At 51.0% G+C, this 21999-nt stretch overlaps 1 protein-coding gene across 1 annotated transcript in view; it reads right to left on the minus strand.

The window, feature by feature from the left end:
- Positions 1-706: 706 nt before the first annotated feature.
- The window catches only part of BFSP1 (beaded filament structural protein 1), a gene marked incomplete at both ends in the record, with an annotated part of 37967 nt that continues 16674 nt past the window's right edge, over positions 707-21999 (minus strand). Inside the window, 6 exons of the mRNA XM_081256767.1 lie at positions 707-1836; positions 3597-3682; positions 6057-6277; positions 14704-14811; positions 18346-18438; positions 20800-20895. Coding sequence (XP_081112893.1) covers positions 707-1836; positions 3597-3682; positions 6057-6277; positions 14704-14811; positions 18346-18438; positions 20800-20895 — 1734 coding nt within the window. The remainder of the gene's footprint in view (positions 1837-3596; positions 3683-6056; positions 6278-14703; positions 14812-18345; positions 18439-20799; positions 20896-21999) is intronic.

Here is a 21999-nt window from a genome sequence, read left to right on the forward strand (position 1 = left end):
CTGGGAGCAGTGCTCCCTTCTGACTGACCGGCGTTGGTGGGTCAATACACGAGCTCCCTCACCCTTGGGCGGGGTAACTCGGAGGCGCATGTTCTACCCCATCTCCCAGAGCCCCCAGGGGTGGGGGCCAAGCGCCAGCCGCCCACAGGACTGACCCATCTGGTAGCCCATCTCCTTGCTGTCCCTGCCGCCATCTCCCTGCCCTCCTGGCACCTCCTGAGACCACACCCCCCAGAAACTATATCAAATCCTTGCTGCGAGATCAGCTTCTGGGGGAACCCAAACCAAGACAGACACCTTTAATTGTGTTACTTCTAACAAAACACTCCTCATGTGATCAAATGTTTGTGCTTGAAATGCAGAGAAAACCAGCCAATCCATCATCTGATACGTTTCTATGTGAAATCCAGACTCTGAGCCTCTGACGAGTCTCTCAGTGACCCATATGAAGGGCCTGTCTCTTTCCTAAACGAGCATGGCTTGGTGGCTGTTAACAGAGCACCCCTGAGCAAGGCTAACCCACCTAAAAGCCCCAAAGCCCCTGTTAATTAGACAAAGGATGTGCAAGCAAAGAAAACACTTTAATTAAGGCTTCACTGGCCAACTATGGTCTCATGCAAACAAGAACCCTCAGTCTGGTATGGTTTGTCCTAAAATATCCAAGCACTTCCCAACAGTGGCCCAAAGGCACTTCCTCCCCTCGAGCCTAGGCATTGGAAGAGCACTTCTCCTCCAGCTTCTTGTTTGCCTTCGTCTTTTCGATCATGGTCTCCACGATTACAGCAGTCTCTTCGTATGTCTGGATGCTGTCGGTGGAAAACTTCTCAATGGATTCCATCACCTCCACCTTCTCATAGGCCAGCGTCCTGGGAGGGCTTCTCGCCGGCAGGCTGCTGCTCCAAGCTCCAGGCCTGTCGGACCCATCCTGAGTGACCTGAGGCCCTTGAGACTGGGGTGTAGACGGCCCCTCTGGACCAGGTGAGACTGAGGGACAGGGCTCCCTGGCCCCCTCCTCCTCCTTCTGGCCATCCTGTTTCCCCTGAGGGCCCTTCAGTTCTTCGGCATTCATCTCATCCCCCTTGTCTACAGTGTGCGGGGTAGGCGGTTGTCCATCTTCTTTCCCCTGGGGAGGCCCCTGTCCATCCTCCAGACCATCTTCTTTCCCCTGGGGAGGCCCCTGTCCGTCCTCCAGACCATCTTCTTTCCCCTGGGGAGGCCCCTCTCCGTCCTCCAGACCATCTTCTTTCCCCTGGGGAGGTTCCTGTCCATCCTCCAGACCATCTTCTTTCCCCTGGGGAGGCCCCTCTCCGTTCTCCAGAGGGGGCTCCGGCTGCTGGGGAGAGGGCTCCACGTGGCTGTCAGGATGCATAGAGTCGTCCCCCTTGGAAACCACCACGCCCCCTTTGGCCGGGACGGAGAAGGAACAGAAGCCTGGGTCCACAAAATTGGCATCTCCGGAGACCAGCACATACCGCCCCTTGGTGTACAGGTCAGCAGGGGGCTCGGGTTCTTTGGGGCCTTTCACCCTCTCCTTGACCATCTTGCCTAGTTTTTCAAAGGCTTTGCTTATCTTCCCTCCGTCTGGGACATCCTCCGGAGCCCCGTCCATGGTCGGGGGACTTGCTTCTCCATCCCCTGATTCAAGCTTAGATTCACCCTCTTCTTTAACTATCACCTGCCCTGGCTTCGGGTCTTCAGGACCTCTCAGTGGTGCCTCTTCCAGACTTTCATCTGCTCTGTCTTTCGCTATAATCTCCTTTTTCCTTGGAACATTCTTGGGGAGGCCTTTTTGTCTTGGTTTTGCTATTGTTATATCCTGCACAGCCCTGGTGAGATCTTTTTTTTTTTTAAAAAAAAAAAAGGACAATGAGGCAAGTATCATCACCAATGAAAGAGGAAGAAAATGTATTTGTTGAAAAATACACTAATTATCTTGGAGCCCCCTGCCTAGCGCTGGGGTGGGGTTTACTACGTATGATCAAAAGCAACAGGGAAAGATCCCTGGGTCTGAAGCATCCACAGCCCACACTGAGGACCCAGCTCTGCTGGCCACTGTGTGACTTTGGACAAGTCACTCGGCCCCTCTGGGCTTGCAGAGGGGAGGGAGGCGCCCACAGTTCCCATCACACTGGGTACAACAGACTGAGATCCGTGATCCTCCTGCAGTAACACTCTGTGCCCACCAAGCCCCCTGCCCCCCGAGTTCACAGGGGACACTGGGATCCACAGAGCAGACAGTGGAAACCCAGTCCATAGGGCACTCTCGCCTCAGGCTTCCCCAAAGGAGCAACGCAGAGCTGCCTGGGCCTCTGATGGGTTCAGAATGGCCTCGGCCATGGGGAGTAGCTCCCTTGTCCCGCTCGCAACCCAGGCCAGATGAACACAGCCACACCTTGCTCAGCATCCCCTTCCTCCTGGGCAATAAGAGGAAGTGATGCTCTCAAACTCAGAACAGGAATCCCCTGTGCCCGAGGCCATATTCATTTCCTCAGATCAGCTAAGAGGAAAAACTGAAAGTTTAACCCAAAATCTCACCCTGCCTCACCCAGGAGGCTTTCCAGCTTTGCTCACAGTGATTTTTAAACTTTTTCATCCCGAAGTCTTCTCCAGCCCCTCCCTCCCTTCGCTAACCAGAGGACTCAGTTGCACAGAGCAAGGGCCTCCCGTGGGGCTGGCCCTCATTGGCAGAGCAGAGTGAGCAGGCCGTGAAGCCATGATGGGGGGGACGCAGTGGGGACACGACAAAGCAGGTGGCTGGGAGCAGGTGTGGAGAAGGGCTTACTTGCAGGACCAGCTGCCGAATTTCAGGGCCCACTAATCAAAACTGTGAAGAATGTCCAGACAGCGACCGCACAGCATCAAGCCCAGCACTCTGCACACAGCCACCCACCCCTGGAGCTGGCCCTGGGTGTCTGGGGACCCCTGCCCCTGGCAGCAACGTTCTGACTCTGGCACCCCATCTCTGCAAAGCCCTCTGAGCTTTCTGAGACCCCTGGATTTGAAGGCACTATAAGTACAGGCTTCTCTTCTCCCAGGCACTGTTCTGTTCCTTCAGGACTGGGGAGACTGAGCTGTGAGCTGACATCTCACAGGTGCGTGAAACCATCCTCAAAGGACCAAATGTTGAAGGCAGAAGCTGCGCTCGCCCACCAAGCTACTTCTGCTCAGTTTTGAATGGGAGAGAGAACAAACAAAAAGTGAGCACCTACTCTGCTCCTGACACTAGATCAAGCACCTCTGCATAAAAGAGTTCATTTCACTGGGGGTGGGGGGCGGTGAATAGATACAATTCAGTATTCACTTCTTGCCAAAGTAAATGTTGGGCTGCACTTTTTCTCCCCAGTTAAATGCCTCGTGTTCATGGACAGCGTTCCTGAGGGGGCCTAACCCCCATCTGATTTTCTCCTTGTAAACTTTTTGACTCAGTCACTCAGCACCTGTTGGAGGACATCAGTGAGGGAGAGAAGGGACCTCACACAAAAGCACTGAATTTCCAGATGGACGGGGAGTATGAATGCTAAGTTTAGGGAGAAAGCCGCTTGATTTTTCCTTTATCCCAGGACAGAAGGTCGCAGAAGCCAGGGTTGGGGACTCACCTTTCCCACCGTGTCGAGGGCTGAGGGAGGCTCCATGGCTCACGGTGTACAGAGTGATGGGAGTGTCAATGAAGGCAGAGCTCAGCCTGGCAAAAAGAACCAGAAAGAGGGTGATCTCCAGCTTTAATTCACTGAGCCAAACAGATGGGGGGCGGGCAAGAGGGATGCTCTAATGTCCAGCAAAACTGAAAAAGGCTTTCTCCAGATCCAACTGCGCATGAGCCACAAACACATCTACACACTGGAGGACAACGGAAAGGAATAATCATCTCTTTGAGCTCAAGTCAAAGCTGTGAAACACACTTATAAAAAAAATTGTAATTCTTTTGTTTTGGAGTTTTTTTTAAATAAGAGAATGGCCAGCCCAGGCTGAAGTATTTAGGGCAACCAGGGTATAATATCTCCAACTGGTCTTTTTTTTTTTTTTTTTGCGGTACGCGGGCCTCTCACTGCTGTGGCCTCTCCCGTTGCAGAGCACAGGCTCCAGACGCGCAGGCTCAGCGGCCATGGCTCACGGGCCCAGCTGCTCCACGGCATGTGGGATCTTCCCGGACTGGGGCACGAACCCGTGTCCCCTGCATCGGCAGGCGGACTCTCAACCACTGCGCCACCAGGGAAACCCCAACTGGTCTTTTTAAAAAAATAGTTATATATAACCAGAGACAGCAGAAAGATAAAGCAATTCAGACAAAACATAAATAGCTGGTGAATCTAAGAGGATTCAGAATTTCCTTGCTCTGTGCCTGCAACATTTCTATCAATTTGAAATTATATCAAAATTAAGAGTTATATATAAACCAGCAAAAGGGGTATCCAGTTACCTTTTGATGAAACCCTGCCTCCAAAACAAAAATTTTCACAAGGACGCTTAAATACCCGTTCAAGACTTATTTTTGTATATGTGTGCATGAAGCATTCACTGTGACATAAATATAGAGTTCAGCGAGAGGGAAGGAAGTGCTCCTGCGTCTGGGTGCTTCTCTTTTAACCCAATCTAAAGCCCCCCAAATCAGCAAGACTGAATTGAAGAACCTCAACTTAATAGAGATTCAGAGTCCATATAGGAAGGGGCTGGCCTCAATCTGTTCTCTGAATATCTACAGATACAGACATTGATGTAGCCATAGATGTACGTGTAGGTGTGGCTATAAATAATGGAGACATCGTTGTAGATGTGCATGTACATGATGATGTAGATACAGATGACTTAGGTATAGATGAAGTATAGGTGTAGGTGTAGATTTAGGTGATAAAGATGTAGGTGTAGCTATAGATAATGTAGATATAAGTGTATGTGTAGGGGACACAGATGTAAATGATGTAGATGTGGATACAGATAATGCAGATGTAGGCGTAGGTGATGTAGATATAAATGTAGATGATGTAGAGGTAGGTGTAGGTGTACACACATACAGATGATGAGGACATAGATGTAGACATACGTGTAGGTATAGGTGTACACATAGGTGATGTAGATGTATTTTTTAAATACATTTATTTATTTATTTATTTTTGGCTGCATTGGGTCTTTGTTGCTGCGTGTGGCCTTTCTCTAGTTGCGGCAAGCCGGTGCTACTCTTCGTTGCAGTGCACGGGCTTCTTATTGTGCTGGTTTCTCTTGTTGTGGAGCACAGGCTCTAGGCACGCAGGCTTCAGTAGTTGTGGCACGTGGGCTCAGTAGTTGTGACTCATGGGCTTAGTTGCTCCGCAGCATGTGGGATTTTCCCAGACCAGGGATCAAACCCGTGTCCCCTGCTTTGGCAGGTGGATTCTTAACCACTGTGCCACCAGGGAAGTCCCGATATAGATGTATTAATACATCTAGAAAATGGACAGTAGATGATGCAGGTGCAGCTGTGAATGATGATGAGATGGAGACAGAGATCTACTTCCCAGTGGAGTTCAAGTCAAAGTTCCATGACGTGGAGGAGACCAGACGGCCTGTCGACAGCCACGTTGCTGACCCAACCAGGTGGTCGGAGTCACGAGGGCAGCAGCAGTAATAACACCGACACTGAGCACTGGTTGAGCTCCAGGCACCGTGCAGGCCCCTCACCTGCAGCACCTCAATAACCACACCTGATCATCCTCTGTTAAGACACTCATGTCCCCAGAGGCCTGTGAGTTGAAGGAAGCCTTCTCCGTGGGGGCTTTCTGACCCCCTGCTTGACATTCAAACACTTCCCCCGTCACCCCCGCCTCCTCTCCCCTCTCCCTGCTGCGATTCACTCCAGAGCACAGGTCACAGGCCATATACCCTCTGCTACAAACCCACTCATCCTGTCTCCCCGACTAATATTCAAGCTCTATGAGGTCACAGATTTGGGGATTCCCTTCCTGGCCACATCCCCACTGTCTAGAACATGAACACAGGAAACACTCAGCAAAGATCTGTGGAAGAAGTAAGTGGCCAGAGAGGCCAGCGCTGTGCCCACGGGCTCTGCCTACCCCTGGCCCCACCTGTTGCCTTCATTCTCGATAATCCGGTGATACCGGTCCAGCTCGTTCCTCAGGGTCTGCTGGGCGACCACCAGCTGCCGGCAGTCGTAGGATGACCTCTCCAGGCTCCTCTCGGCCTCCTCAATCTCCTTCCGCAGGGTGTCAATCTGCTCGTTGTAGAGCTGAATCTCTTCATCGTAGCACTCGTGGGCATCTTTGATGGCCTGTTCTAGGGCCGCCGTCTGTGGGCAAAGACACAGATGTAAGGAAACCCAGCCTACCCTCTCCCTTAAGACACAGACCCGGCAGGGAGACCCTGGACGCGGCATATCCAGTTTTATTTGTTCTGTGGGTTTGTTTCTCTGTTTCTCTGTCAGCAGGGAACCCTTAAACCACAGAGGGATGTGAACCCCTTCTCCTTACGCTTGCCTCAGCACCCTCGGAAATCTGCCCTAGCAGAGTCTCCACCCTGCAAAGGCAGTGGGAAGATGACAACCCTAGAAACTGAAACGAAAACTACCGTCCATGGAATAAACTGTACAACTCAAACAAAGTACATTCATAATTTACTGAGTTAGCGTAAATCTGACAGCTGAAAAATTAGTAAAAAGAACATGTACTAAATAGATAAGATGCTGTTTTTACTGAAATAATTAAGGGAGGAAGTTTCCTTGATCTTATTCAATCACTATGGCACTTTAATTTTCTCCTGATTTTTGATCAGTAGAGTTACATATATGTTTTGGTAGCTAAAGGGTGTGTGTGTGTTTGTGCACACTCACACATGTGTATAAATAAAATAACTTCAGGGAAACATTAATTATATATTAATGCAGGACAAATCAAAATTAAGGTAGGAAAATAAAAAGAGGTGGCCTCATATTCACTGTAAGAGCTGTGACAAACCCTAAAGGGCCACAGTGTACTGACTTACAAGTTAAGTACAAACTCATTTTCCCAAAGAGAAGAGATCTAACAGGCATGGCCGGTTCTCAAAAGCAAACCAGAACAAGCAAACCAAACCCACTCCTCCTGGAAGAGTGCTTCTCAAACTTCATCGTGCTTCTGAACCCCCCAAGGATACTGTTAAGCTCAGATTCTGACTCAGCAGGTCCGGTGGGGCCGGAGGGGCTGCATTTCTTTTTTTTTTTGGCCGCGTTGGGTCTTTGTTGCTGCGTGCGGGCTTTCTCTAATTGCGGCGGGCGGGGACTACTCTTCCTTGCGGTGCACAGGCTTCTCATTGCAGTGGCTTCTCTTGTTCTGGAGCACAGGTTCTAGGCGCCTGGGCTTCAGTAGTTGTGGCTCACAGGCTCAGTAGTTGTGGCTCACGGGCTCTAGAGCGCAGGCTCAGTAGTTGTAGCACACAGGCTTAGTTGCTCTGTGGCATGTGGGATCTTCCTGGACCAGGGCTCGAACCCATGTCCCCTGCATTGGCAGGTGGATTCCTAACCACTGCACCACCAGGGAAGCCCAGGAGGGCTGCATTTCTAAGCGGCTCCCACTCGATGCCCATGGCTCTGCTCTCCAGGTCACACTTTTTGAGTGACAGGGGACTAGACAGGTATCTGAATCCAACCTCACGTATGTCCACCACAAGATGCCTCACACGTGCAGCTAAACGAGCACATTGGACACGTAGAGGGTGATTATTCCTGCGACAGCCTGATTCCTCACTTTATGTACAGAGGTGGCCGTGGAACAGTGACGTCCCTAGTGAGGACACCGGCAGACTCAGCTGACAAAGGTTGTCAGGAATGGATCTGTTGCATCAGGAAGTGGGGGGGGGAAGGGAAGGAGGGAGGAAGGGAGGAACAGAGGGAGAGGTACACGCACTAGACACTCTGGGAAGCCGTCCGCTGGCCTGTGTCATCCCCATGTCTGATGACTGTCCCATCTCACACGTAGGAAGTGTCCGGGCAGCAGTGTGACCACACTCCACTGACCAGAGCCGCAGAACCAGGACTCAGGCTGGCCTGTCACGTGCTTCCTCCCCGGGCATCTGGGAAGGGATCTCAGAAATAGCAGAGACTTGGTGGTAGGTTCTAGACTCACTGGGACACATAAGCCCGGGGTCTGAGGCCGCCACCCTGGAGCAACAATCTTCCGTAAAGTGCGTGGAGAAACTGAGAAAGGCAATTCTTCAGAAAGACAGAGACAGGAAGCCAAAACGCAAAGGCAACAGAGATGAGAGAGCCGGCAAAAGAGAGAAAAGAGGGAGGAATCGGGGAGAGTGAGAAGCTCCCGCCGCCCACCCTGTTCCCAAACGTCATCAGCCCCTTTACATCTTGCTCCTTTGGGGGAAAATATCTTTACAGTCGAGAAAGCTGGAGACACCACCCCAGGTGACCCAAGTCGCACCCCCGGTACAAAGACACAGCCACATGGCACTCCTGGTGAGAGGCACCAAGGAGCCATCACTTCTGTCGTGTTCCTGCCACAAACGCAGAGCCTCAGCTCAGCCCCAAGAAAGCATCAGGGAAGCCCAGATGGGGGGACGTCCCACAGGAGGACTGGCCATCAAGGTCATGAGAAACAGAGATGGGCAGGAACTGTCCCAGATTGGAGGAGGCTGAGGAGACAGGACAGCTGAATGCAAGCAGGATCCAGGACCAGAAAACACGTGAGCAGGGTAACAGGTGAGATTTCAGGCAAATCTGTTACCAGGATGGCGTGCTCGACAATGTCCTGGTTCCAACCTTGGTGCTGTGCTATTAAGAGGTTGAATTTGAGGGAACTGGGTGGAGAGTACGAGAAACCTCTGGGCTATTTTTGCAGCTTCTTAGAAGTCTAAAATTATTTCAAAATAAACCAAGCGAGTTTGACCAGGTTTCTGTTCCTCATTAAAAATTATCTCCATTCAAACAGTCTCCTGGGACGTCAAATACTGAGGCACAGCCTCTGATTCTTGGTGTGGCCACATGCTCTTACCCACACCGGTGTTCACACACTCTAGGAAATGCTTCCATGAAGTAAGAAATTCAAAGGACCCCTTTGAGGCTCAAATCTCAGAGACAAGAAGCCATCCGGAGCGGATGAATCCCCACGTAAGACTCTCCATTTCCACGGAGCAGTCCTGAGAACGAAGCCTGCGGGTCACAGGTTGGCATGGCTGGGGTCCAGCGATCCCAGTGTCAACCGGGCAGCAGGAGGGCATGAAAGCTGATCACAACTGCCTTTCATCAAAGCTTAGCTTTCTCCCACATGAGCAGGAAAGGGCTGTGCCCGCAGCACCTGGTGTTATAGCTCAATAATTTAAACCATTCATCAGAGGGTGGGGTGTTCAGGAAAACCAATAAAAGCCCCACTTTCAGCAGCTCAAAGGGGGCTAACGCAACGTCTCTGATGGGAGTGATCTCGGCACGGGCTTCAGACGCCGTCCAGCCCCAGCCTGACTGTGGAAGAAAGAAACCCTCGTTCCAGGAGCCACATCCCAGAGGGGGAGGCGGCTCGGTCACAGGAACAAGCCCAAGGTGTCACAGAGCCCATGGTGCTGGGGACATCACAGAAGTCTTCCAGGAGGAGGTGGGGCCGGTCCAGGTGCTGCAGAAGCAAAGCCACTGGCAGAGAGAAAAGTGGGGAGCAGAAGCGCCGGTGCCAGGATCCGCAGGAGGGGTCCAGAGAGGAGAGGGGGAGAGAGCAGCCCACAGACAGCCCTGGCGGGTGGAAAGAGGCAGGTGGAAGGTGTGGGCCTCCAGGCAGCCGGAACTTCATCTTGCGCTAGGTGACTGTGTGTTTCCGCTTGGACCACTTAGATCCAGCTGATAGCCATCTCCCCACCGGGCTTGGGCGGCCGGAGCAGGAGCCAGGCCAGGCTCTGCTCAGTGTTCCCGGACCTCACGTGGGGCTGGCCAGAAACGGCTGAAAGATGTGTTTCAGCACAGCTGCAGGGCTTGCCTCTGAACATCATGGTCACCAGTGCCTCACGGTGAGCCCATTTGGAGAGGTGACCTCCTGCCTCAGTCCCTTTAGGCACCCAGACTCCTTTGGATCCAAGGTCATTTCAAAAAGGAAAAAGAAATCAAGTGTCCTTCGCCGATTACACGCTGTCTTACCAAAACCTACCACCAGGTGGTGCTAAGGGACTTTACTGAGAAATGACCCCTGGGAGGAGTATACTTTCCCAATAATCTGACTTTTTTCACTTTCCTGTCACAGAAACTCAGCAGATGCAATTTCGAGAACCAGAACGCCTGTCCCTTCTCGTCCGCCTGGAAGAAGTGCCATCCCCAGGGGTCTCGTGTGTGGTCCACATTCAGCTCCAATCGTGGGTGCGGTCCTGGGCAACCTGTGGACCAACGTTCTCAAACTTGAGCCTGCAGAGCCACCTGGAGGGCTCCTTAAACGAGATGCTGGGCCCGCTCCGGAGTTCCTGCTTCCGTAGATCTGGGATGGGCCCGTGAACGAGCATTTCTGACAAGCCCCCAAGTGATGCTGACACTGATGCTGCTGGTTCAGGGACCTCCCCCTGAGGAGCCTGCGACGGAGGGTTCCAGAAGCATCAGATGCCCTAACCATAGGCAGAACCAGCTGCCACAGCCCTGCCGGCTGGAGCCCTCAGGCTGCAAGGAGCTCCCCCTCCCCTGGCCCCTATCATATCCCCAGTCATGGCCCTGGCCCTGCTGAGGGGCTAGGCTGACGAGTCTCCCCTGGAACGCTCAGCTCAGCTACTGCACTGGGAAGTCACGACAGCCTTTTAAAATCAGCAAAAAGCCAGCCGTGAACATCTTGTGAATAAGGCTATGGAGGGCCCGAGCCAGGAACCCGGGTGCCCGAGATGTAGAATATTCTGGCCCAACGTGGGACTCACCCCTACATCAATGTTCTCAAAGTGTGGTTCCTGGACCAGCAGCAGCATCTGGAATTTAGAAATAAAAATTCTTGGGCCACGCCCCAGACTCACTGAGTCAGAAGCTCTCAGGTGGGTCCTGCCACATGCGTGTTTTGATTCAAGCTAATTAGGCAGACTTTCGGCCCCATGACCTTTGCCCCTTAGCTGTATGCCCATGAATATATTATGTTATTCAGCAAAGGGACTTATTACTTAGCTGACCTTAAAAAACAGGGAGATTATTCTAGATTATTCCTAATTCCACGGGCCCTTAAGAGCAGAAATCAGGGAGATTAGATGCACGAGAAATATTCGAAGCACCATTGCTGTCCTTGAAGATGGAGGGGCCACATGCCAAGGAAGGTGGACGGCGTCTGGAGTAAATCCTGACCGACAGCCAGCAAAGAAATAGGGTCCTTGGTCCCAGCGGCACACAGAAGGGAATTCTGCCAATGACAGGAATGGGACAGGAAGCAGATTTGGCCCACCACCCAACAAGAACCTCCAGATACAGGGGACCCAGGCCGGCCGACACCTTCATTTCAGGGTTGTGAGCCCCAGAGCAGAGAAACCAGCCAAGCCTGCCCCAACTTCTAACCTGCAGAACCGTAAGATCACAAGGAAGTGATGTTTTAGGCCCTGACCTTTGTGAAAATTGATTATGGCCGCAAGAGAAAACTAATATGACTCATGTTTCATCAGACCCCCTGCTAGGTTCTATTTATTATAAGCACATATATTATTATAGAGGAAATGCTTTGGCAATATGTTGATAACTAATTCGGCAGATAATATTTTGTTTCAATATAATTGGTTTCCTTTTAATTCTATGTACTTTATTTTATGCCTTTGACATTTTTCTTTTTTTATGGAAAATGTCAATATCTTATTTTACTATTATTAATGTAAGTATGTGATGCCAAAGAAATGAAGGTAATTTTACAAACTCAGAATTTTGGCAAATACATGAAATTTCTGTTTTATTACAGTTTTATACCACATTAGTTCAAATGCATTTCTCTACAACTACTCCAACAGAGCTCCTCTGGAATTATTTCAGTCATCCTGAATATGTGACTTTACCAAAGACTTTGAATGTAAAATAAACATATAAAATTTAAAATTAGTAACTTTTAATTATGAATAGGATAAGAAATAAAGTCATCAGATGATGGCTGGGGCTATTAATTTCCAACAAGACACTTTGTTGAAATGTTTCTTCTGATACCCCAGGTATAAATGAGAACCTTCAAAAAACAAGGGCCCGGGTGGCGCAGTGGTTGAGAGTCCGCCTGCCGATGCAGGGGACGTGGGTTCGTGCCCCAGTCCGGGAAGATCCCACATGCCATGGAGCGGCTGGGCCCGTGAGCCATGGCCGCTGAGACTGCGCGTCCGGAGCCTGTGCCCCACAATGGGAGAGGCCACAACAGTGAGAGGCCCGTGTACTGCCCAAAAAATAAACAAAAAACAAGGGCAGAACCACAGTACAATAAAGGAGCCTCTTTAGCTTAAGCCTCCCATAGTCCTAAACCTCTGACAGAAGTTAATGCCTTTAACATTTTTCTCAGAAAGGGTCCAGAGGCTTCACCAGACTGCTGGGCAAGGGATTGGCGGGGGGATGGCACAGGAGAGACAGTGAAGCCCCCCCAGTTAGAGAGACAATGACCTCAGAGTTAGACAAGCCAGTCTTTCTGCAGCAGCTATGGGTGGGGACAGGCGGCCAAGCAGAGAGCTTTATCTCATATTCTCAGAAACTAGGCTAATCCTTTATGAAACGTCTTACTTTTATAGTCAGTAAATGCATATGAGTTCACAGAGAGACAAGCATTCTTTTCGCCCTGGAACCGGGCTTCACCGGTTGATGTGCCACCACCTCAGGCTGGGCTCCCTCATCTCCTGAGAAGGAGACTGGGCAGAGGTTTTCAACCTCATCACCGTGGCCACTGGAAGAGCCACATTTTACATCACAAACCATCGACATCATACAAAGATATAAGTACATGTGTGTATTTGCACAAATCTATCTACTTAAACACACAGATATATTTAAAACAAAGGTTTCACAAAATAAATCCTGCCTCTACTCGCCATGCACCCTGTCATTTCCTCTTCGGTCTTAGGCTAGTGTTGTGAATTCCTTCTTTTCTCAAGCCAGTCGATTCTGCTGAGTTCATTTTACAACCCAGTAATGGGTTGTAACTGGTGGTTTGGAAAACACTGGTGTCTAGAACCGTGACTGGGTGTGCTTCCACTTCACCAAACTCTCATTCACACACACACATACACACGTACACACACATACACGCATACACTTACATACACACATATACACATACACACATATACTTACATGCACACATGCACCCATATAAAAACATGCACACACATTACACACGTACACACATAGTTACATACACACATTCTACACACACGCATACACTTACATACACACATATATACATACACTAACGCACAAATATATACACACACATACACACATACACGTATACACACACATATATATATACACTTACATACAGACATATATACATATACACACGTGCACACACATCACACACACACACACACCCTGACCCTCCCTCCATCCTCTCAGGACCTCAGAGGAAACCACACACTCACCAAGTCACCAAAACGGTGTGTCTGGTCCCCAAGCCGCAGTTTGTCAACAAGAGCAGGACGCGTTTTAAGGGCAGTACTCGCTTTCCTGAGCTGGGGTCTTTGCCTTGGGGGACCATCCCCAGGCCCCCGTTTGCTCTCCGTGGCCCCTGAGTTGCTGCACAGGGAGGGGCCGGGTGGTGGGTGGGGCAGGAATCAGGATTCTGGACTCAAGTCCTGAGATCTGGAGGACACCGTGTACCCACCAAAAGCACCACATCTCATGTGGCTTCAGCAGGGTTTAATCTTGTCAGGCATTGGTGAGATAGAGACAAAGTAACACATAGCCTTTAATGGTCTAGGTTTTCTAGAGGGGCAGATTTTAAAATGTGTGTTCCCTTGTCCCTTATGTGTACTTGTCAAACCGAACGTCAATTTACTTTTGGATTTGGGAAATGTGGTTACACAGCGTAAGAAGCGTATTCTAACCCAACGTCCCCATCAGAATGGCCCGGTGTACGGTAACAACGAGAGAGAGAAAACTGGAGGAATCACAGGATTGGCGGGGGTGGGGTGACCCACGAAGCTCGTTAACCGCGAAGGAAGGCCACAGAGACAGAACTGAGCTTTCCTGCAAAGTCTGCAAAAAGCTTTTCTGCTCGTTTGCAAACTAAGCTTCACCAAAAAAAGAAAAGGGGTGGGGGTGGAAATGCAAAGTTTCCGCTGACAAATTCTGAGCAGGAGCAAATCCCAACACAACCACTCTCTCTAGGGCTGCAGTCAAATTCCAAAGAAGAGAGTTTAGGTCATGAGAAGAGAAACAGGAAGCACAGATTCATGCGAGCGTAGGGTAAAAACCCCAACGTATGTCCACTTCTTATTTTCAAAAACAAGGTTAAACTGGGCAAAACAGATCTGTTATGCAGAAGTGGGGATAGCTTACCCTCGGTGGGGGAGGGGCGGCGACTCAAAGGGGGCCTGCGGGGGCCACGAATCAGTGGGACCCATTGCCCTCATTGGCCCAGGGCTTTTCCAGTCTGGGCAGGAAGGCGTCCCAGGAAGTGGACGGCTGGTCACCCCACTGGGGATGCTGTTTGCGGCTCTGAGGGCTGAGGACCCAGGTGTGTTGAGTTTGTAGAATTCACAGCGCTCGATGCACGAGTGCACACCTCTGCAGGCACGTGACACCTGAATGAGAGGAGCAGACAGGAGGGACGGGCATACCTGGGCCTGCAGCTCGGCTCTCTGGGACTGCAGGAAGCAGAGCACGTCTTGGCCGTCCTCCAGCTGGCTCTGCAGGGTGGCCACCTCCCTTTCCGTCAAGAGCTTCGCCTGCACAGAGAAGCCAGACTCAGCACGCTCACACTCGGAGGAGAGGGCCGCTGTGTTCTGCATGTTTACGTCCCCCCAAGTTCGCAGGCCGAGGCCCTAACCCCCAATGCATGGCATCTGGAGGTGGGACCTTTGGCAGGAGGGTTGGTTTAGATGAGGTCATGAGGGTGGGGCTCCCACGATGGGATTAGTGGCCTTATTAGAAGAGGACGAGACACCAGGGCCCCCTCCTCCACGCGGGCAGCAAGGAAAGGACAGGGAGAGGGTGGCGTCTACCAGCCGGGATGGGGTCCTCCCCAGGGGCCAAATCTGCCAGCCCCCTGACCTCGGACTTCCAGCCTCCAGAACTGTAAGCAATAAGTGTCTGTTGGTGGAGCCACGTGGTCTACGGTATTTTGTCACAGCAGCCAAGCTGACTCAGGCGGGCCCACCATGGCCACTCACTGCCTTTTCGCTTTGTTTTCTAAGTCTGAGCCCTGAGCCAGAGACACCAACTGTGCTGAGCCATCCCCACGGCACACAGCAGGGGCCATGGCGACAGGGGGAGCCCTGTCGGTGCTCCCGGAATGTTCCGGAAGGAGGTCCACCCTCAACCTCTCCACACTCTGCAGAGCAGCTGCCCTTTTCCCACCAGCCTCTCCACATTATTCAGAAACATCTAAACCCCTTCCTGAGAGCCTGGCCTCTCTAGAGCAGCACCTTCTGACACGGAGACCCTCCCCCCACCCCCTGCCGGGCAGAGTCACAGCCCAGCAGGTTCACGGCCACCCACTGAAGGTGCCCCTGCTCTGCAGCCTCCTGCAAAGTGGCCGGAGCAACGAGACACAGAGAAAGTGAGAGCGAGGGCGGAGGAGCGGGCCTGGGGACAGAGCTGCTGAAGGATGGTGTGTTTATTTCGGAGTCTCTCAGTGGAGACGTGCCTTCTCTCAGTCTCTCTGTGTGTCCCTCCCTGTCTGTCTGTCTGTTTCTCTCTCTCTGTCTCTGTCCTCCCTGCTTCTCTGTGCCTCGGCTCCCGCCTCCCTGCCCCAAAGACACAGACGTGGGGACAGCTGGGGGCAGAGGGGACTCACGTTCTGGGTACCACTACATGGAGGATATGCCAACACGCCGACCGAGACCAGCAGCCTCAGCATGGACACAGACACAGTGCAAATCCCTCACCCACCTCCCAGCCAGGGCCCGGCCTGCTTGTCTGGCCCCGCCTCTCCTCACCGCCCAGCTCCTACTTATACTACATCCTCCCCATGTCCACCCACAGGTGCCCCCACAGTGCCTCGCACACAGGAGGCCCTTGGATACTTACTGTAGGGGAAGGAAGACAGCCGGCAGCTGTCAGCTGGAAGCCGGCACTAACCAACACCCCCCCCAGCATGATGCTCCTTCCTTATAAACTTACAGACGATGCCACCTCAACACCCAAAGATGTCACTCTGGGATCCCAGGGGAACAAGACAGAAACAAGGCCGGCTCTGTAACTGTGTCTGAGCTCAGACCAAGCGACCACCGTGTAACCACAGAAATGACCACTAACTCAAGTGATGATGCTTAGTTACCAAGCACGGCCTTAGCCTCACCCCATACCTCGGCCTCCAAGGTACAAACTAGGGGGCTTTTCAACCATAAGACCAGTCCCCCACCCCCCGACAGCACCCAGGCCAGCACAGGCCCCCATCCACGGCGTACACCCTCCCCTCCTGTGGGGAATAATAAACCCAGCTTGATTTGACCACAGGGGTGGCCCCAGGGACCTCTGACTACAGGACACTGACTTTATGCTTTATGGACGCTCCTAGGAAGCAATGCTAATTATATCCTTTGTGGAAACTCAACCGGCATTTTCTAGGACAGTAACAAGAGTCAAAGGAGCAAACCTGAAAGCAACCACCTAGCTCGTATGTAGAGTTTTTCAGCTGAGATTAATAAAGAATGTGATTCTTTCTAAATCTGCTTTTTAACGTGCACACGAATCCCTGAGCATCTTGCTAAAATGCAGATTCTGACACAGTGGTTCTGCTGGGGGTCGGGCTGCAGAGGCTGCATTTGTCTCAAGCTCCCGGGCAACGACACTGAGGGTCTCTGATGATCACTGACACGATCAAACTAGGTCTAGACGGCTCTACATTAGTACAACTCAGAAGAACAGGGTTACAAGGGAACAGATGATGTGATTTTAAAAGTGTGCTCTGATGTCAAACACCTATGAATTAAAGGAAAAATGTCTGCAAAACAGAAATAAAGTGTCTGGAAAGAAGTCTCAGACAAAGAAAAGTATGCTTAAGGAGAAGCTGTTTTTTAGGCCTTAGCAGCAACCCCAGTTCAGTTGGGGTCATTGGTGGGCAATGTGGACAAGAATATCCCCATCAAGGCCAATAAAAGTAACTCTCCTGCCTCTTAGATGTTACTTGGCAGGGTTCAAAAGTGTCTCTGAAAGCAAATTTGGGGATGTCTTTAGCTTTGATATAAAAAATTAGGTTCAAACAAACATCAAGCAGTCAGCTACCCTAACCCACTGGTTCTCCAGGGTGTAGGCCTGGGTAGACTTCTGTCCTAAGTCATCCTTGCAGAAAAACCCAGAGTCTTCTCAGCTGAACAGTCTACAAAACCCTGTCCCAGCGTCACACTCCTCTGAAGAAAGGACACATGACATTTTTGTTTTAATCTGCATCCTTTTCAGTTTATTTTTACAATATCATATCATGCATCACAAAATCCCATAAACCACATTAGGGGAAAAAATACATCAATATCCTGTTGCCCTGCTAGAGAGCTAAGTGAGGAAGGGATTTGGAACATTATATTGGGAATAAGGTTTTACATCCAAATCCCAGTTTTTTAAAAAATCGGCTTCAGTCACCTCTATCCTTTCCCAAGAGTTTTCATGCCCCAGACTAGCAGACCTGACCTTGAAAATAGAGTCACTAATTGTCTGAGGTTCTCTGTATTCAAGATTATGGTCAAATTGATAAGCGGAATAAGAAAACAAACAACCCAATAAAAAAAATAGGGGCAAAAGTCTTGGGTAGATAGTCCAACAAAGAAGCTATACAAATGGCAAATAGGCACATGAAAAGATGCTGAACATCATTAAGGCCTGAGGGGATGCAAGTTAAAAGCACAGAGAGATACACAACATACCTATTAGAGTAGCAAACGGCAAAACCGAAATAAAAACCCGACATACCCAGCGTTGACAAGGAGGCAAAGCAACAGAAACTCCCATCCGTCGCCAGTGGGGATACAGCAGTGCTACAGTGCTTGGGAAACAGTCTGGAAGTTTCTTATAAACTAGACAAGGAAGGACAGCCCGTAATCCTCAAGAGGAAATACCTAAGAAGATGGGCAGGGGCACAGTTTATGTCCTCAGATGTCTAAATACCCACGTTCACCGTCTGTGTGAAAGAGCAGAAGAGTGCACTTCGAATGTGAACCCGCTGTGGGGGTGACCTGACGCCTCTCCCTGGGTCTCTGGGCTCCCGGGGCTGCAGGACAAATCCCCACGTGCGGTTTCCCAGACGCCCAGGCTCCCGTTCTTACCTCCCTCATGCCACTGGTTATGGCGGCTGCTTGCGGGGTGGTCTGGATGATCTGCTGCAGGATGCTGACATAGGTCTGAATCTCCAGAAGATTCTGTTGGGAGAGAAAAGCGTTCTCATGAAAACTTGAGCTCCCTGGATTTTCCCCTCCCGTACCAGGTGACCCGCAGGATGAATGCCTTCACGTGTCCCACCGCCACAAATAGGACAGACTGTGATGGGTGCAGAGGACGCTTTATGCCTCCTTTAATCTGCATGAGAACACTGGGCTCGATGAATAAACCGAGGCTTAGTTCATGTCACATTCCCTTCAGTCCCGTGGCTGCCTTGCGGCTGTCTCCATAGCGCCCTGGATGCAGGGTTATCAGAAAAGCAGGGATGGGGGACAAAGAGTCCCCGGAGGGCACAAAGGACCTTGCTGACTGCAGCTCAGGCGGTGCTTCAGAGGACAGGCTGTGGCCAGTCCGGCGGGACTGCCTCACTCACTAGCTGCATGTGGTCTCAGGCAAGGTAGTCAAACCTCCTAAACCTCCATTTCTTCCACAAAAGAGGGATTAACAACCTGAAGGCAATGCCTGGTCCCTTTCACCAGCAGATCACCTGGGCCTGCTCCCTGCACGAGAGCTGACAATGTAGCACAGCTGCCCCCTCCACAGAACTGCCCTCAGCCACACAGTGGTCATCCTGCCAGGAAGCTATGCAACTGCCCCCAATGCCACACCATCCCCCACCCAGACCAGTGACTCCTGGCTCAGGACACAAGACCAACCCTCTTGCCTCAAGGTGGGACCAAGCTTGTGGTGCGATTCATGCTCCAGAGCCCCCATGGGATCAGGCTGAGTCTGGACTCTAGCTCAGCCCCTTCCCCTGCGCCTTCCTGCCCCCCGCCCCACCTATACACACCTCAGGCTCTGCTGACAGGGAACCTAGGACACTGTCTCTTGAGTCTGTTTTTTGGGATTCAGTGAGACAATGCAGCAGGCACCCACAGAGGAAGGAAGGGACTCTGATACTGCCTGAGCACTTGCCAAGTTCCAGGTTGTACGAGGTGCTTCACCCATATTACCTCACGTTGCCTCAGTGTGGGTTTCCCCAGAAGCAGACAGTTATAGATCGAAAGTTGTGTCCCTCCAAAATTCATGTGCTGAAGACCTAACCCCCAGCAGGATGGTATTTGGAGGTGGGACCTTTGGGGAGCAATTAGATTTAGATGAGGGCATGAAGGTGGGGCCCCCAGGGTGGGATTAGTGCCCTGATAAGAAAGGCAGTCACTCTCTCTATGGATACAGATCTAGGAAAGGCCAGGTGAGTGCATGGCAAAAAGGCAGCCGTCTGCAAGCCAGGAAGAGGGTCCTCACCAGAACCCAACCCTGCCGGCATGCTGATCTTGGTGCTCCAGGCTCCAGAACTGAGAGGAATGAATTTCTGTTGCTCATAAGCCACCCAGTCCGTGGTACCTTGTTATAGCAGCCCCAGCTGAGTAAGATACAGACCCTGGGGGAAGGATCTGGGTGCAAATAGTTTGCTTGGGCAAAGATGCCAGGAAACATGAGCAGTGGAGCGGGGAGGTGAGACACTGTGTTATCAGGTGAATTACCCATGTGGGCACCAGTCCTAGCGGGCTCTCTGGGAGCCGGTGCAGAGGGAGCTGGGGTACGTGTCCACCAACTCCATCCGTCCCTGGCTGAGGCTGCTCCCGGGGCATTAACTCCCCAACGTTTCCTGTGAGGCAGACCTGCCCTCTGCTGCCTGGTGCACATCCGTCCCGAGGCAGAGACGCAGATACTGCAGCTGGAGGGAGGCCAGGCCCCCTGGAGAGGTCAGCCCCGAGGGCTGAGGGTCATGGCCAGGCCCACAGGTGTCTATGCTCAGATAACACAGCTGTGCAGGAAGGAGAGTCTGGTGTTTGCATTTCGAAGATGAAGAAGCTCAGAGAGGTTAGGCCGCTGGCCCTTGGTTACACAGCTCCAGGACTGGACTTTTCCAGAACACCAAGGCCCCCCCAACGTGAGGCCTGTGAGAAGCTGGTGGGGGTGGGGGCAGAGCACAGCGCTACATGCGAGGAGGCCCCTGCATGCCATGTGTTCCCTCAGAGACAGCGCTAAAAAATTATGATTTTTGCATTTTCTCCATTTTCTGAGCTGAACCAGTCAACAGGCTACAGCTTAATCAAGACAGATCTGTGTGCAATTACTCTGTGGACTGTGACGTCCTGCACAGATATTGGCTCCCCCCGACCTATAACCCCCCCATGCACACACACACACACACACACTGCCACCCCTCCCACAGCCCCGCAGGTCTGGCTCACTAGGTGCCGTCCAGCGACCAGCCCAGCCCCGCTTGGTTCGGGGCACCACACACAGGGCAGCCCACTCCAGCCACCCCATTTTTTCAGCCACGAGTGCCCTGAATTGGTTTTCTGGGGGGAAGGGCTAAGAAGGGTCATGGTTACCTTTTTGTACCTGTCCTTGGCCGCACTGATGTCATCCTGCAGAAACTGGGCTTCGATCTGAAGGCGCAGGTTACTCAGCAGGGCTTCATCTGCCTCCTGCAATGAGAGGCATTGACTCTGAGGGGCCGCGGGGGGCGGGGGGCGGAGAGCACGGGCGTGGGTGTGACATCGGCCGGGGTCTTACCAAAATGCAGACTTGTTTGGTGGGTCTGGGAGGGCGTCTGAGATTCTGCATTTCTAGCCAAGCACTGGGTTAGCCCATTGGACCTGGTCTAGAATAGTAGTTCTCAGCCAAGAGTGATTTTGCCCCCAAGGGGACATTTGGCACAATCTCGAGGCTTTTTTAATTGTCACCACTTGGGGTGGCAGGGTGGGGCAGGGGCGGGCGGGGGGGTGGTGTTACTGCCCGCATCTAGTGGGTAGCAGCCACCGATGCTGCTGAATATCCTACAGTACTTAGGACAACCCCACACAACAAAGAATTCTCCAGTCCGAAGTGTCAATAGTGCCAGGGTTGAGAAGCCTTGATCTAGAAAGATCAGGGAGAAAGAGTATATTTATATACCGATAACCTTAAAATTTAAGTTACATCTATATTTGTTCTATATCCTATCATCAGTGAGTTGAGTTTCTAAGACTAAGAAAGAGTTTTCCCTTAACACCGAAACCTTTATTTTAGAATGAAGCAAGACTAACACAACACTGTAAATCAACCATATAACAATAAAAATTAAAAATAAACAAATACAATAGAATGAAGCTAGACCACTATCTTACCATTCACAAAAATGAACTCTAAATGGATTAAAGACTTAAATAATTTAATACTGAAACAAAAACTCCAAGAAGAAAACAGGAATAAAGCTCCCTGACATGGGTGTTGGCAATGATTTTTTTGGACATGACACCTAAAGCACAAGCAACGAAATCAAAAATTAACAAGTGAGACTACATCAAACTCAAAAAAGCTGTGCACAGAAACCATCAACAAAGTGAAAAGACAACCTATGGGATAGGAAACCTTAATTTTAATAGTTTTCTCCAAGGACTGTTGACACCTTGAGGCCATGTATCTTCAACATAAAATTCATGGTTTAGCATGATTGCTGTGGTGAATAGTGTTTGTTCCTTTCAAGTTGGAAATAACACTTAGGACAGAAGATTGAATGTTCTCACAAAACTTTTTGATAATTCACCAAC

Source organism: Mesoplodon bidens (assembly GCF_964165515.1).
Source record: "Mesoplodon bidens genome assembly, chromosome: 15".
NCBI lineage: Eukaryota > Metazoa > Chordata > Mammalia > Artiodactyla > Ziphiidae > Mesoplodon > Mesoplodon bidens.